At 39.2% G+C, this 14,230-nt stretch overlaps 1 protein-coding gene across 3 annotated transcripts in view; it reads right to left on the bottom strand.

The window, feature by feature from the left end:
• Positions 1-312: 312 nt before the first annotated feature.
• The window catches only part of ccdc50a (coiled-coil domain containing 50a), a 32,192-nt gene continuing 18,274 nt past the window's right edge, over positions 313-14,230 (bottom strand). Inside the window, exons 4-12 of one of the 3 annotated variants that reach the window (XM_030133186.1) lie at positions 13,225-13,315; positions 11,658-11,760; positions 5,110-5,261; positions 4,851-4,895; positions 4,310-4,471; positions 4,086-4,168; positions 3,872-3,980; positions 2,197-2,279; positions 313-2,165 (exon numbers count right to left, since the gene is read on the bottom strand). In XM_030133186.1, the coding sequence (XP_029989046.1) occupies positions 2,208-2,279; positions 3,872-3,980; positions 4,086-4,168; positions 4,310-4,471; positions 4,851-4,895; positions 5,110-5,261; positions 11,658-11,760; positions 13,225-13,315 (817 nt within the window). In that variant the 3' untranslated portion in view covers positions 313-2,165; positions 2,197-2,207. Of the gene's footprint in view, positions 2,280-3,871; positions 3,981-4,085; positions 4,169-4,309; positions 4,472-4,850; positions 4,896-5,109; positions 5,262-11,657; positions 11,761-13,224; positions 13,316-14,230 lie in introns of all 3 variants that reach the window. The other 2 variants (XM_030133185.1, XM_030133184.1) reach the window with 2 other exon arrangements.

Below are 14,230 nucleotides of genomic sequence, written 5' to 3' on the forward strand. Positions count from 1 at the left end.
GCATCAACAGGACATGTTACAGCTGTAGACATGATGTGTCCCAATATTTTTGTCCATACAGTTCATAAAGATCAATATTTCCTTGAAGGTTAATGGGAGATTTTTCATCCTCAGTGAGATGCAAAGAAAGTAGATGGTTAGTTGTGGTAGAAAATTATTATTTACAGTGACAGCACAAAAAATATTTAGAGATTTAGAGGTAGAACATTTAAAATCAAAGTCATGGAGAGAAAAAAAAAATCAGTGTTAAGAGAAATGAAGTAAAAACCATTTATCATTTTGGAAGCAAAGATAACAATTTACACCAAACTAACCAATGCCACATTTATCCCAGTATAAAAGTATATTATGACATTTGTCATTGTTTTGTATCCCACACCTCTGCTAGAAAAGAAACACCTGAATTCAACACGTCCAAATATTTATGTCCATACAGTATATGAATTAGGCAATTAGGGTATGAGGATAACGATGTGTTGATTCACAAAGAGGGTACTGGCTTTCTGTGGCTTTAGCCCTTTGTGATGATGAGCAGAAAGAGTTTGATACAGGACTGAAATGCATGTACACAGTTGGACACTTTCAGTAAGCATGCACATACAACCAGTGAAGTCAGACACAGAAGAGGGAAAAAAAGCATCCATCCACTTCCATTTTAAGGACTGTGTGATCTTACAAAAATGTGTCCCTCAAACGCAGCTGGTTCACATGAAGCTCCTTGTCCTCTGCCCCGGAACCAGCATCTTCATGGAAAGGCTTTGAGTTTAGTTTGAACAGAAGTAAAGTCCTGCTGCACCCCATGGGTTATGGACACACACTGTTACATTATTTCTGATCCTTCTGGAAATCTGCTGTTAAATACATAATGATGTTGTCAAAAAATCTGGCCAAGTGGAGGAAAAAAACACACACACACTTATACACACTCCTTCCTCCTGCAGCCGCGACATGACACATGAAGTCACTTTTCTGAGCTTCCAACATGGAACTTAAACATCTCACTACCAATCTGAAAACACCTGTGATTGGATTTTCTACTGCCTGAAAACAGACTCCCTGACAGACTGAATTACAATATCCTCAAACAGAATTAGGACATTTTTTACCCCATAAGACCAAAAAAACTATCAAATACTGAGCATTAGGAGAGTACCATTAGCACCATTTAGTTTGATGTGGAAACAGCTCAGTGGACCTGCATCTCTTGAGTGTATGTCATGTTACCAAAAATGGCTATTGCATTGATGCATTTCACCTCTTTCTTCTTTCTGGAGTGGAACCTGAAACCACTATTGTGTTCTGCAACATTGGTTAAACAATAAAGCCCATGCAGTTGGAATTAATGAACTACTCATCATTAATTAATTAGAATCAATGATGTGTTTCGCTAAAAAAAGCCATGTTGTTTAAATATAGAGAAAACACCTGATTTTCTCTCTCAAAAAAAAAAAAAAAATACTAGAGATAATATAAAAAATGGTGAAAAATCACTTGGTAATGGTTAAAAGTAGAGAGAAATTAATTTGTCACCACAAAAAATTGTTCTGGGTCTTAATGGGTTAAATTGACAAACATCACATGTGTAAATAATAAGATTCCAGGACCAAAACTGATTAACCTTTAATCACTGACTGTTAAGTGGCTTTTAGTGAAGTAAGGTCCCATGGGGGGGACTCCTCTCTGTCCCTCCAGAGTCCAGGACATGGTGGCACATGGTTTACAGCCTCTGTTACACAGCATGAAGAGAGAGCTCGCCGGCAGCTCGGGTGTACAAAGCATCTGCTGTGTTTGCATCTAAGACACTGTAGCAGCCGAGTTGGACCCAAGAGGCACATCCGAGGACGAGTCACAGATGGATCTGTTAATCCAGTAGGGGATGAACACCAGCACACCGTCACCAACTGCAGCAGAAGAGGACTTCAACAGCTAAGAATGATGGGAGTTTACGTCTCAAGGCTGATATTTTGGCTTGTTTTGATGTAATGTCCATTAAAAGAAATAATAACATGATAAAAAATGGGGAAAGATGAGTTGGGCACCAGTTACTCACACACCCACTTCACTACCCACGATCCAACTTTGGAGGGTATTAAAAAAGTCCTGCTGCCAACACATTAGATTGTCCAAAGGCAACAGAGTGCGAATGGCCGGGGAAAAAAAATAAACAAACAAACAAACAAACAAACAAAAAAAAACAAACAGATAAATTAAAAAGGGGGACAAAATCTGACAGCATGTCTGGACAAGGTAGAGCCTGAGTCACCGCTTGTAATAGGCACCTGGAAAAAATGAACACAGACACTGATCCATCAGCAACTGGATCATTATCCTGCACTTTCTGTTCTACTGTAGTCTGGACAAGAACAAGTCTGACGCTAAAGTACACCCTGAACCTTCCAGTAACTGGGTGAGCATGTTATACACACTTCGAACTTCATGTTATAAAAAGGTCATATTTTTTTCAGTTTGTTTTAGGTCAGAATTCAAAAGTTGTTCATTTTTGCATGATTTTTTAAATTCTGACCCAGCCACTAAAATCAGCACATTGTAAACAATGTTAAATTACTACACTGCCACCCTTCTCACAAGTGAGAAAAAAATACACACAGGCATTTTACAATTTAACATTTGACCTAGCACAAAAAATAATAATGCCAATGTTGGTTTTACTCATGGCATATGCAAGGCTGCAAAAATTTAAAAAATAACTAATCCTAATTGTGTAGAATATTAAAAATCAAATCAATCAAAAATATTTTTCATTTATTACATGAAAAAATAAGGTTTGTTTACATTAAAAACACAGCATTTAAAGGGTTAAAATATGGCAGTTATTGAGTATTTGGTATTTTTTGTTTATGGCACAAGTTGATAAAAATAAAAAAAAAAGTAGAACAAAAAAGTTACAAACTGTAGGAAAAATAAATCAATATTACATCAGCACTGTGCAGATAAGGCGCTTACAGTGATTGGGGGGGGGGGGCTCTCTGGGCAGGACAATGCAGGGTTAAGAGGTTTTTCTTTTCAGCTGTCATGCTGCTGTAAATTACCGCAGATGTCCACAGACAAAACCAGAAGTCAACATGTGAACATCTACACATCGACCCTGGATTCATTCATGGACCATTTGCACAGCATGTGGTTCCTATTTATTGACCATTTTATTTTTCTTCATATTATGCAGGCCTGCCATTATGTCCTATCCACACAATATGGACATTTTGCTAAATGTACATTTGTTTCTATGCTTGGGATCCTCATCCACATTACAGTATTTTAGGTCATTAAAATGGAGATGCCTAAACCGTTTTCAACTTCGAAACAACAGTGGCACACAGGTGTTTTATAGGGATCCATACATTTGCTTAGTCTTTGCAGTAACAAAAAGTTTGTGAGTTTTATGTGAGATCATGTGAGTTGGTGGTGATAAGAGTCTTGGATATGTCAAAGACTGGCCACAAAAGTGATTTGATTGCAGTAGTATTTTTATGTAGTGTCAGTTACTCCCTCTGGATACCTTCATGGCCAAAAATGCCTCATTGACTTCCATTAAAACCAATTTTTAATCTCACTGCTATTACAGTATATAACCATCATCATATCAGATTTTATAACAGGAAATCTGGAGGGCACAAGGGTTAAGCTCAGAAACAGTGACCATTATCATGTTTTTCTTGTGTTTTCAGAGATATTTTGTAGAACAAAAGCCAGCTGAAAAGAATTTTGTCCTCTAAAATTGAGAAAGAAAACATCCATTTAGACAAATATCTGTTGTGTGGACAGGCCAATAGTCTATGAACTCTACCTTAAAATAGTGGGTACATGATGGTGTAAGTGACCACAGTAAAAGCAGCAGCTGTGCATGTCATACCTTTGTGAGCAGCCCTAGATCTGTTCGGTGCCCGAGGGGGTAAAGGATGGTCGTCGTAGCCGTAGCCAGGGTCACATTCTCATAGTCGTGTACACGAGGCTGAGGAGGCCTGGTTCAGTCCAGGAGTCAGACACAGCCCACACACAAAAAGCATGGGTTTGGAAGATGTTTGGATTTTTGGTTTTAGCTCAGAATGAGGTATCGAGCCTCGTACCTGACAGGCTTGTTGTGGTTCTTCTGCCTCTGGTACTCGTACTCGTCTCGTGTTCTGGGCCGGACCACTTCCTCAGAGTTTGGCTGCGAACCAATGAAAATTATGCCTCCTAAAATTATGGTTGTTACACTTGAGTGTATGTGCACTTTTTGACTTTATGTCGGTCATAAAAACAATTCACCCAAAGCGGATATTGTAAAATGACGATGCTGATGCACATTTACCCGATAGTCTCCCTCCTGCCGCCTCCTCTCCATGGCCATTCTCTCCAGGGCCATCCTCTCCCTCTCTCGCTCCTTCTCTTGTTCCCGCTCTCTCTCTTTCTCCCGCTCCCGATTCTTCTTGTACTCCTTTTTCTCTTGTTCCATCAGCAGTCGGGCGATTTCCTGCCAGTGAGACACCATAAACTTACTTGGATAACTTACACACCCACAGCAAGACCACAAGATTAATGTCTGGGTAACACATCAACTGCCTGTCGCTGGTCATTTAAGTATCTGCATTTCTACTCACAGAACTGCTCAGACTGGGAGACATTTTCTGGATAGAACCTATTTACAGCCCTTCATAAATTCAACAAGACGAATGGCATCAGTTTTAGAATAGTTCATTTCTTCTACAGAACGTTAGCCTAAAAATGTCAGATGTGGTTTTATTTACATTTTTATCAAGTTGATTCTATTGGCAGAGCACAGGAATTAAAAACTATAAAAATAGGACAGAGGAAAAAAAAAATACAGTTTTCCAGACTTCATGCCCACTCACCTCATCTTGTGCTACTTGAGCTGCACGCGAATGTATCTTGCTTGCCTGAAACAAAAAAAAGTGACAGTTTGCCCAAACTGGAAATCATTGTTAATCAAATAACAGCAGTTTAACAAAAATAAAGTTCAACGTGTACAAAACTTATGATTCATCAAATATCTCCAGCATACACCATCTGTTACTTGTTTTGTTTTGTCTCAAAGGCCTGTTGAGTTATGTGAACAAATATACCCAGTCATGTGTGGTTTCCTTTATTTACCTTGATCTCCTCCTCCTGGAGTTTCCTGGCCACCTCCATGTCCTTCAGCTCCTGCTCACGCAGATCCAGCTTGGTCATCCCCTTAGTGGCTTCGTTCAGTCTTTGCTCTGTCTCTGCTATGACTGCTCCGCTCCCTCGGTGCACGATACGACCTGCAAATGTCCACAGTGTATGTTAATCCCACAGATTAGGGTTGAAGCTATCAATCATTTATCAGTCAAATGATCTGTTTGATTGATTAGTCCTTTAGATCAGTGATTCTCAACTGGTGGGTTGCGACCCAAAAGTGGGTTGTAAACCTGTTTTCAGTGGGTCGTGGGCCTTTGTCTGGGCAAAAAATAATGTTTAGAACAAATCCTGTGCTTTATTTTTTATGGAGCTGAGTGCTGTCCATTCACTCCTCAACAGTAGGTGGTGGTAATGCACTGTAATGATAATTATCACCAGACATTTCACAACATAAAAGAAGACCCAAAAGTTTCTATTCAAATCATGGCAAAACTGAGGTATGACAACGACTGCATTAGATATGGTTTTACCTACATCGAGGACAAAAACCTCATTGTGTTTAATACTTCAATAAGTGACTGAATGCACTTCTAATTTTTTGTTAAAATGTACCAAATTGAGTGTTAAGTTGAATATTTCCATACTTAGCATCACCACTTGCTGGTCATTTTGGTTCACCATTACTTGTCTTCGGTATTTTCATACTGTGATATTCTGTATGATCTCCGGTTCAAAACACAGCATGTTTTCATTAAATAAATTTGAGAAGTTAACTTTTATCAATTTGGATTCACGGCCTGTCATGGAGGGGTGATAGTGGGTCCTGAAGCCAGACCAGTTGAGAACCACTGCTTTAGATTATCCTTCATTTTCCAAATATCCATGATGATATAAACAAATTACTTTAATGTTAAATATAAATTTGTAATCACTTAACCATATGTAAGAGGCTAAAGAAAAGTAGTTTGGCACACCAAATGGCCTCATTAACCATTACTGTGCAGAATTATTGTTGTAAAAACAGAGTGATTCTTCAAGCACTATAACCGATTGTAGCTGAAATTAAAGCAAATAAGCACCTTAATTCAAAGGGCTGCAGTGTGTTACCACTCGTATCTGTTTAATCCCTTTAAAGGTGGAGTAAGCAATTCCTGAGAAACACTATTGATATTTGAACTCAGTGGCCTAGAGCTAACAGTCTTCCCTTCCTCCCTCTGGTACTCCTTCAGATGCTTCACCCTTAAAATTCCCCCTGTGCACTCCAGTGAGCCTCAGACACTCTTATGTGTATGAGTCTGACCTATGACCTTGACTGAATCTGCATTGGATTGGAATTACTTCCTTCACTTTTAAAGCCCAGTTCAAACTAGAAATTCACACAAAACCATGTGAAAAGGGTTCAGGTAAAGGCAGTATAAGTGACCCTTTTCACAGATCCAGATCTACTCATGCCAGCTGACAGCCTCATCAGTACTCTATGAATGTGCTTTTAGACAGTAATACTGCATAGTGTAAGTTTATCTCTGGATTTATGGGCTGTAGTTCAGTCCTAGAACACCATGTGCAGTGTTATTGTTCTCCTTGTGAAATCCTGTCTTGATAGATGGTGTTTGATCTGGTGTTCTGTTTTTATCTTGTCTTGCTGGGAAACTTTGGTCTGAACTGGGCCTCATGAGGGATGATACAGCACAGTGGTATTAACTAGCCCTTTGTGTTAAAAAACTATTCAACTAAAATCACAGCACATATTCCATTCTTTACACAGTGGAATCATTGGTTTGTTCATTCCAATAACTGAGCAGGTGATGCAAGGATGAGTAAACAGCACACGTCACAGCAGGAACAGTTATTGCAAACTAATTAAAAACTTATTAGTGATTGTGATGCAAGATCAACCCACCACCTGGAGGACACCAGAGACCACCACAACAACAAGAGCAGCTCCAGCATAGCACACACACGCCTCCACAGAGCCCAGAGTCGGCTCAGAGTGGTACCTGTCTCTCTATTACCATGAGTAGGACTGCCGGGACCCTCCCCTTGTCCAGGGTCCCAGAGCTCCCAGGTGTCCCCTCTCCCTCTGTCACTCGTGTGCTCGTAAAACACGTCTTCGGGGTTGGACTGGACCCGCTGCCGGCCCTTGGCCCTCCTCTCCCCCTCACCGTCGTCCTCCTCCTCCTCCCATGAAGCCCTGCCCTCTCTGGACCCGTCCTGGCTGCGACCTGGTCCTTCATAATAGTCCTCTTGGAGTCCTCTGTCCCTGCTCCGCGTCCTCGCTCTTTGCTTGTCTCTTTCCTTTTGTCTCTGCCTGTCTCTTGCTCGGTTTCTATCTGCACTCTGTCCTCGGTCTCTAGATCTCTCCCTGTCTCTTCCTGCTGCTCTTGTCCACCTCAGGTCCTGCTCCCTGTCTCTTCTTTGGTCTTTTCTCCCATGTCTCTCCCATTCCCTGTCCCTGTCTCTGTCATGATACCCGTCCCTACCTCTGCAATGATACCTGTCCCTGTCTCTGTCATAGGTTTTGTCCCTCTCTATGGAGTGCTGTGGTGGAGGTGGTCTGGCTGGTCTCTCCTTCCTTCTCACCACTCTGTCTGCACCTCTGTCCAAGTCTCGGACTCTGCCGTCTCTGTGGGCGTATACTCTGGGTACCTGTCCCCATGTTTGCCTCTGGAGGACAGCAGGTGCTCTGGATATGGATCTGCATGCCTGCTCCGCCCACCCTCAGCAATTAGGTGGTGCTCAGGGTATCTGGACTGGGGCGCAACTGGGTCCTTTTTTGGGTACCTGCTTCTTTTGGGCTCTGATGAGCTGTAATCTGGAGAGTAATCACGGTCTGAGTTCACAGGAGTGTACACGTCATGTCGGTGATTGGTGTGTCGGTCCAAGTCTAACGATCTTCTTGCAGCTGAGGACGACGGTGGTGAAGGAAGGAGAATGGGGGGACAGTGACGTGAAGAGAGTGATGGCAGATGAACATGGAGATGTGAAAAATAACAGAGATGAATGAAATAAGCTAAGATGGTTAGTAGGTTGAGTTTGTTAAAGCACCTGTGAAGGTGATGGTAAAGAAACAAACAACATGCTTTAAATGTAGAGACTGTACTGGTTTTAGCTGCACCCAACATACAGAGATGTGGTTAAATTAAAAATAGGTTAGATCATTGGAAAGGGTTGGTAAAAAAAAAAAAGATGGCCATGGAATGAATGTAAAATGTTTCCAAAAAATCTAAAATCTACAACAGGTATTTAACATGTCAATGTGAACATGGTTTATATGTGCCATTAGTATGGTTGGGACCTGATACTGGCTCCAAGTAAGAACCAACATCAGAACAGCAAGTACTGGGTATCTGTAAAAAAAAACTGTGTTGAATTTTAGTTCTGCTGCTTGGTTCCTAAATGCTAACCCATATGTGTAAGGCCCATATACAGCGATGAGCCAGGACTTGACTGTTTAGGTCAGGAGCAGAACAGTAAAAAAAAAAAAAAAAAAAAAGGCAGTCGTAAATGGTGTAATGTGGCTTCACTTAGGAAAAGACAACAATGTTAGGACAAAGAGTAGTGCATGTGTAAAGCTAATTATCTTTACATTCTTATGTTGTTTTGGTAGTTACACCAATCTGTGGTCAGATCTTCATTTGTTGTTTGTCCGTTGATGATGTGGATAAAGCCCTTCCACTACATTATAAAACCGATCACTTAAATCAAAGAAACTGAAAAAAAAAAGCAAAAATCTAAACAAACAAAAAAATGAAATGAAAATTTATAATTAATCAATAAAAGTATAAAACTATTTAGTTAGCTACCAATAAAAAAAAAAAAAAAACCTACAGAGTGAGGGAATAGTGACCGATCAAAAATGACAATATATTTGTCATGTAAACTTGTGCACCTCTGGAGTGTGTCTCAATGTTTTGGAATCAAAACAGGGAATCAAGTCAACATGAATCAAAACTAGAATTGATATAATTCTGTTACCCATCATCTAGCCTAACCTTTATCTAGGAGGCTGATATTCATTAAGACATGCTAAATTGTAAAAACAACTCAGTAAGTACAGTCTATCATAACCAGAGTCTGAGAATTTCAAGAAAAACAAAACAAAACTGAGACAGAACGGCCTTCTGGGAGTTGGCATGTGACTCAAAAGTTTGAATGAAAACAAATGAGTGGAAAAGCCGACGGGGAGGCCAGTACTGTGTGTACACAGAGTCAGCTCAATGGAATCTGGCCGATCGAACTGGCTGTTTAACACCAAAGAGACGGCGCTGTTGACTCCCAAAGAAAACCTGACTAACACCTATTCAAGATGCACTGTCTCTTTTGTCTCATCACTTTGAATGTACTCTTCCTTTTTTCCATCCGTCTATTATTCTGTGTGTGTATAAAGAGGCAACATGGTAGTTCATATGTCACTATGATCCAAAAGATTAAGAAAACACAGAAAATAACACTACTTTTTTGAGACCTGGCTGAATATTTAACCACGCATGAGCAAAAACTAGGGGAATGGAAAAGATCTAATGCAAGTGGATATGAGTCTGAAACAGGACAGGTGTGTGCACAGGCAACCAGAGTAAATAAAAGGAGGCTGATACTGCCACACATGCTCACATAGTTATGCAATACCTTGCTGAGCGTGTTACAGTAAATATAGTCAGCTTCACTGCGTTACAAATATTCTGTGGACCAATCAGCACAAGATAAAGCACCAAGACGTCAGACAGTCTATACACTGTTTCAATCAGCTACAGGTCCTTTCCTGTATAGATAAACATACACATACTGTGGGAATTTTTAATGTGTGTGTACTCTGCTTTTGTCCTGCTTTGCATCTGATTGTTTTCCTTCACCTGTGTATTTACACATAAAGCTAACCTCTTGTACAAGTACACCAACAAATATAAATCACATAAAGATCAACAGCAGCATGGCAGTCAAAGCATTAAATAATCTTACAGAAGATCTGAAGCAACAGAGAACAAAGACAAGCTTAAAACACAAGAAACAAAGTAGACTGATAATGACTTATATGGTTATATTTTCAACTGAAATATTTTCCTTGTTTTCCTTCTTTCTAGCTCAAAGTCTAGAAATGAGACAAATGCAGTTTATGATGTATCCAAAATATCTGCTTCTACATTAGACTAAATTCAACTACAGCCTACTAGGGTCAGCCAGCTGAGACAGAGCTCTGTGAAGTACACTTCTCTCCTACACTCAAAGTCACCTGGTTTAAAAACTATACCTACTTCAGCAGCAGCTACATTTCACTCCCTGACGCTGATGTTCTTCATGTTCACATGTCCTGTGCATACACAGTTTTAGCACCTTTCTTAATGAACACACAATGATGAATCACCCAGAAAGATAATGTGTGCATGACAATAATTATCTGCATATGAGACACTAGGATGCTCACCAGTACGTTACATAATCATGACAAATGTAGAATTATAAACAAAGATTTTGATGTGGGCATTAGTAAAACCACTGATAATATCATAGAAAAGGCCAACACTCTTTAGTAACTGATCTTAAAACTGACCGCTAAGCACATTCAGCTGCATTTTTAAACTGAAGCACTGTTATACCCATTTGCAGTGGTGTTTCCTCTAGAATGGGAGTGAAAGGACAAATTATTTCACTGTAGGAACATGCAAGCCTCTCTTCAAGGTTAATTTTGTGTTTACAATTGTACACCAAAATCTTAGCCTCAAGTCAGCAACAATCCCATGCAATGTGCAGCATCAAACAGGCAGTTGCACACATCAGAGCTGAAAAACCTAGTCCACAGACAAATGGGCAATGTCTTTAATCACAGAGGATGCATATTGTTAGGATCAGCACAACTGCCTAAGTCATAAATTATATGGACAAAAGTATCGGGACATGTTGAATTCAGGTGCTTCTTTTCTAACAGGGGTCTGGGCAACAAAATAATCATGACAAAAGTCATAATAAAGTTTTATATTGTAATAAATATCATAAATATTGATATTTATATGTTAAATCATCGTGAACAGGACATCTTACAGCTGTAGCCATGATGTGTCCCAATAGTTTTGTCCATATAGTTTATAAACATCAATATTACGGAAGATTTTTCTTCCTTATTGAGATGTGAAGAAAGAAGATAGTTCGTTGTGGTAGAATATTACCTTTTAATGTCACAGAACAAAAAATATTTTAGAAATTTAGAGGTAGAACATTTAAAATCTTAGTCATAGATAAAAAAAAAAAATCGATGTTTACGGAAATGAAGTAAAAAACCATTTCTAAGGCATTTTGGAAGCAAAGAAGGTAATTTAAACCAAACTAACCAATGCAATGATATTTATCCCAATATAAAACTATATTATGACATTTGTCATTGCTGTTTTGTACCCCAGACCCATCAGAAAAGAAACACCTGAATTCAACATGTCCAAATACTTTTGTCCATATAGTGTATGACTTAGATAATTATGCTATGAGGCTAGCGACAGGTATGCAGCTCTTCCCAACAGACGCACACGGGACTGTCAGACTCTCCTCCTCACCTCCTTGATCCTCAAAGTAATCCTCGTCAAACTTTGGTTCCATCTGCTTCTGTCTCCTCCTCTCCTCTTTCATCTCCTTCTCCTGTAGCTTACGAGCGATGGCCTGTACACATGACAGTAAACACACCGTCACCACATAACAGAATACATGTCCTACTTTGGGTAGACTGCTACAAATATGTCAGTTTCTTTCTTCTTTTTGTGCATTTTCAAATATGTGAAGTCCTTGTGAGCACAGTGACGAGATGCGTACTTTCTTCTGTTGTCAGCAAAATTTCACAAATATTACAACACTTTAGTGGTTCAGTTTACTATTTAGGGGAGTTACTGCATTTTCATACAGCCATTAAGCAGTAACAGCTGCCACGGAAAAAACAGTACCAGTTTAAAATAAGAGAACCCTTATAAATGTTATTGATCAGGTTGTAGATGGTTTATTAGTCATTAAAAAGCTGTTATAACACATTAGGAAACAGGGGAAATATTGACGGGTTGTTACCAAATAATCCACTCAGTGTTAAACCTCAGACTCTCATTGGTTACTGAAATTGCCATCTCTTGTACGCCTGTCAGAACTATTCATAAATTTAACATTTAACAACCATTAGCATTTCTCCATATTGAAAAAGTTTTATTTCATTCAAAAACCTGTAAGCTGTTACATCAGAGTTTATATAAAGACAGTGAATGCACCTTATATTAGTGGGTGTGTTTTATGTAATACTGATTTAATTTGAGTTACATGAACAGTTTGTTTACAGTACTGTATTACACTACCTAGAAGTGCTTTATAACTCAAAGCTAAACATGAAGCTCTACTCTGGTGTATCGAGAGCTGAAGTCCTGCCTCTTCTGCAAATGTTACAAGCCAAAAATATGTCATTTATTACATAGACTGTAAAGTAAGATCTAGTTTTGTGTGACATGGCTCAGTAGACTGCATCTCTCATCATATGTGATACACATTACCAACAACAAAACCGCTGTTAGCTCAGTGTATTTTACCTTTTTCGGAGTTTGGTGAAAAAGTACTAAAAGAGGCAAAAATAACTACAAGTCTGGTCATGTTGAAGCAGCAGAGACATCTTTAGTGACTCTGAACAGATCATGAAGAGAGATAATTATCCACTAATTTCATGTGTGTAGTCTCTCTATTTCCACATCTTTATAATCTGATACTACAACAGTTAAAAAAAACCAAACAAAAAACAGGGCATTTGTGACCTGAAAAAACATCTCAACTTGACAAATATGTGTAAATGATGGCGTAATACTAACAAGATCAAAGAATTCTCTTATAATTGGCTGTAACCTTTAAACTAAAATATGGCCTCAGTGCTTTAGTAAAGATTTATTATGGAATTCTGCTCTCAACTAGCACTGACCCTTTACACAGTGTAAAAACACTCCAATAATTCCTAATTGTACAAAACAGGTGTAGATTTAAGTGGAAAGCCCCATCCATACCAACATCATCAATACTACTGTAGAAGTCAAGTCATTAGTGGGTGGATAGAGCTGACAGTGCATTTGAATGGGCAGAAATGTAGGAGAATGTGTTTCTCACCGCGTCCTTCTCTTCTTGCTGTCGCTGTTGTTCTGCCTGTCGGACCAGTTCTTCCTGAATCTCATGGGCAATCTCATTATCTTGGCGCTCACTTGGGTTCCCATAGGTTTACAGTGGTTCATGTGCATATGGGGAGGGGGTTGAGAACATCACAACATTAATAAGAGCAGGCTTTACAAGTTTTTACAGCCTCATGATTATACCACAGTCCTTTACCAATGGCTTATGTGTTACGGTTTAACACACAAGGGATTGGTTTGACGGTCAACGTGGCCAAGGTGTTTAGCAAATTTACATTCATCATTGGACCACATCTATTTGATATACATCATAGAGCCATGTGGAATGAACACATAAGCACTGATGTTTTCACCAGCTTGTTCTGGCTGTCTCATAACTTTAAGTGACTTTGTCACCAACACCATTTGCCTGGAGGGAAGCTACACAAAGATTACGTTTCAGAGATATACACGAGTACATGACTGTAATGCTTTACTTGTGCTCCACCTATGTTTGACCTGAGCAGCCGACAGCCAAAAATAATCAGGCTCTAACACATATGTTTGCCTTTATGTTGCATACTGCACTGCTTCAAAGTTTTGTCCTAGAGCACTGTAAAAAAAGATAATTCAGCCCACATGCTGAAAGTTTGAAGTGATATTTGTGAAAATGTTCAAATCTCTTGTGAAAACACACTTTCATATGGACAAAGTGTTATGGTGCTTGAAATAACTTTACCAAAGTCCTCACTCCACAAAAGTAGTGCAATATATGAATAAAATAATAGGTACATGGAGAAAACATGTAAAATGAAACATGAATATTGTCTGTCATTCTATTTTCAGCAAATGTCTCAAATGTGAGATAAATGAAGCTGAATAATACCTTCATTTAACATATATAGCTTCATTAGCCGTGTGCAAATGAGAAGGGAGAATTATATTTTATATATTTACTAGGGATGCATGCAATGGTCCTTGGGAAAACCGTGTACCGTTTGGTCCAC

This window comes from Sphaeramia orbicularis, chromosome 4 (assembly GCF_902148855.1).
Source record: "Sphaeramia orbicularis chromosome 4, fSphaOr1.1, whole genome shotgun sequence".
NCBI classification, from domain to species: domain Eukaryota; kingdom Metazoa; phylum Chordata; class Actinopteri; order Kurtiformes; family Apogonidae; genus Sphaeramia; species Sphaeramia orbicularis.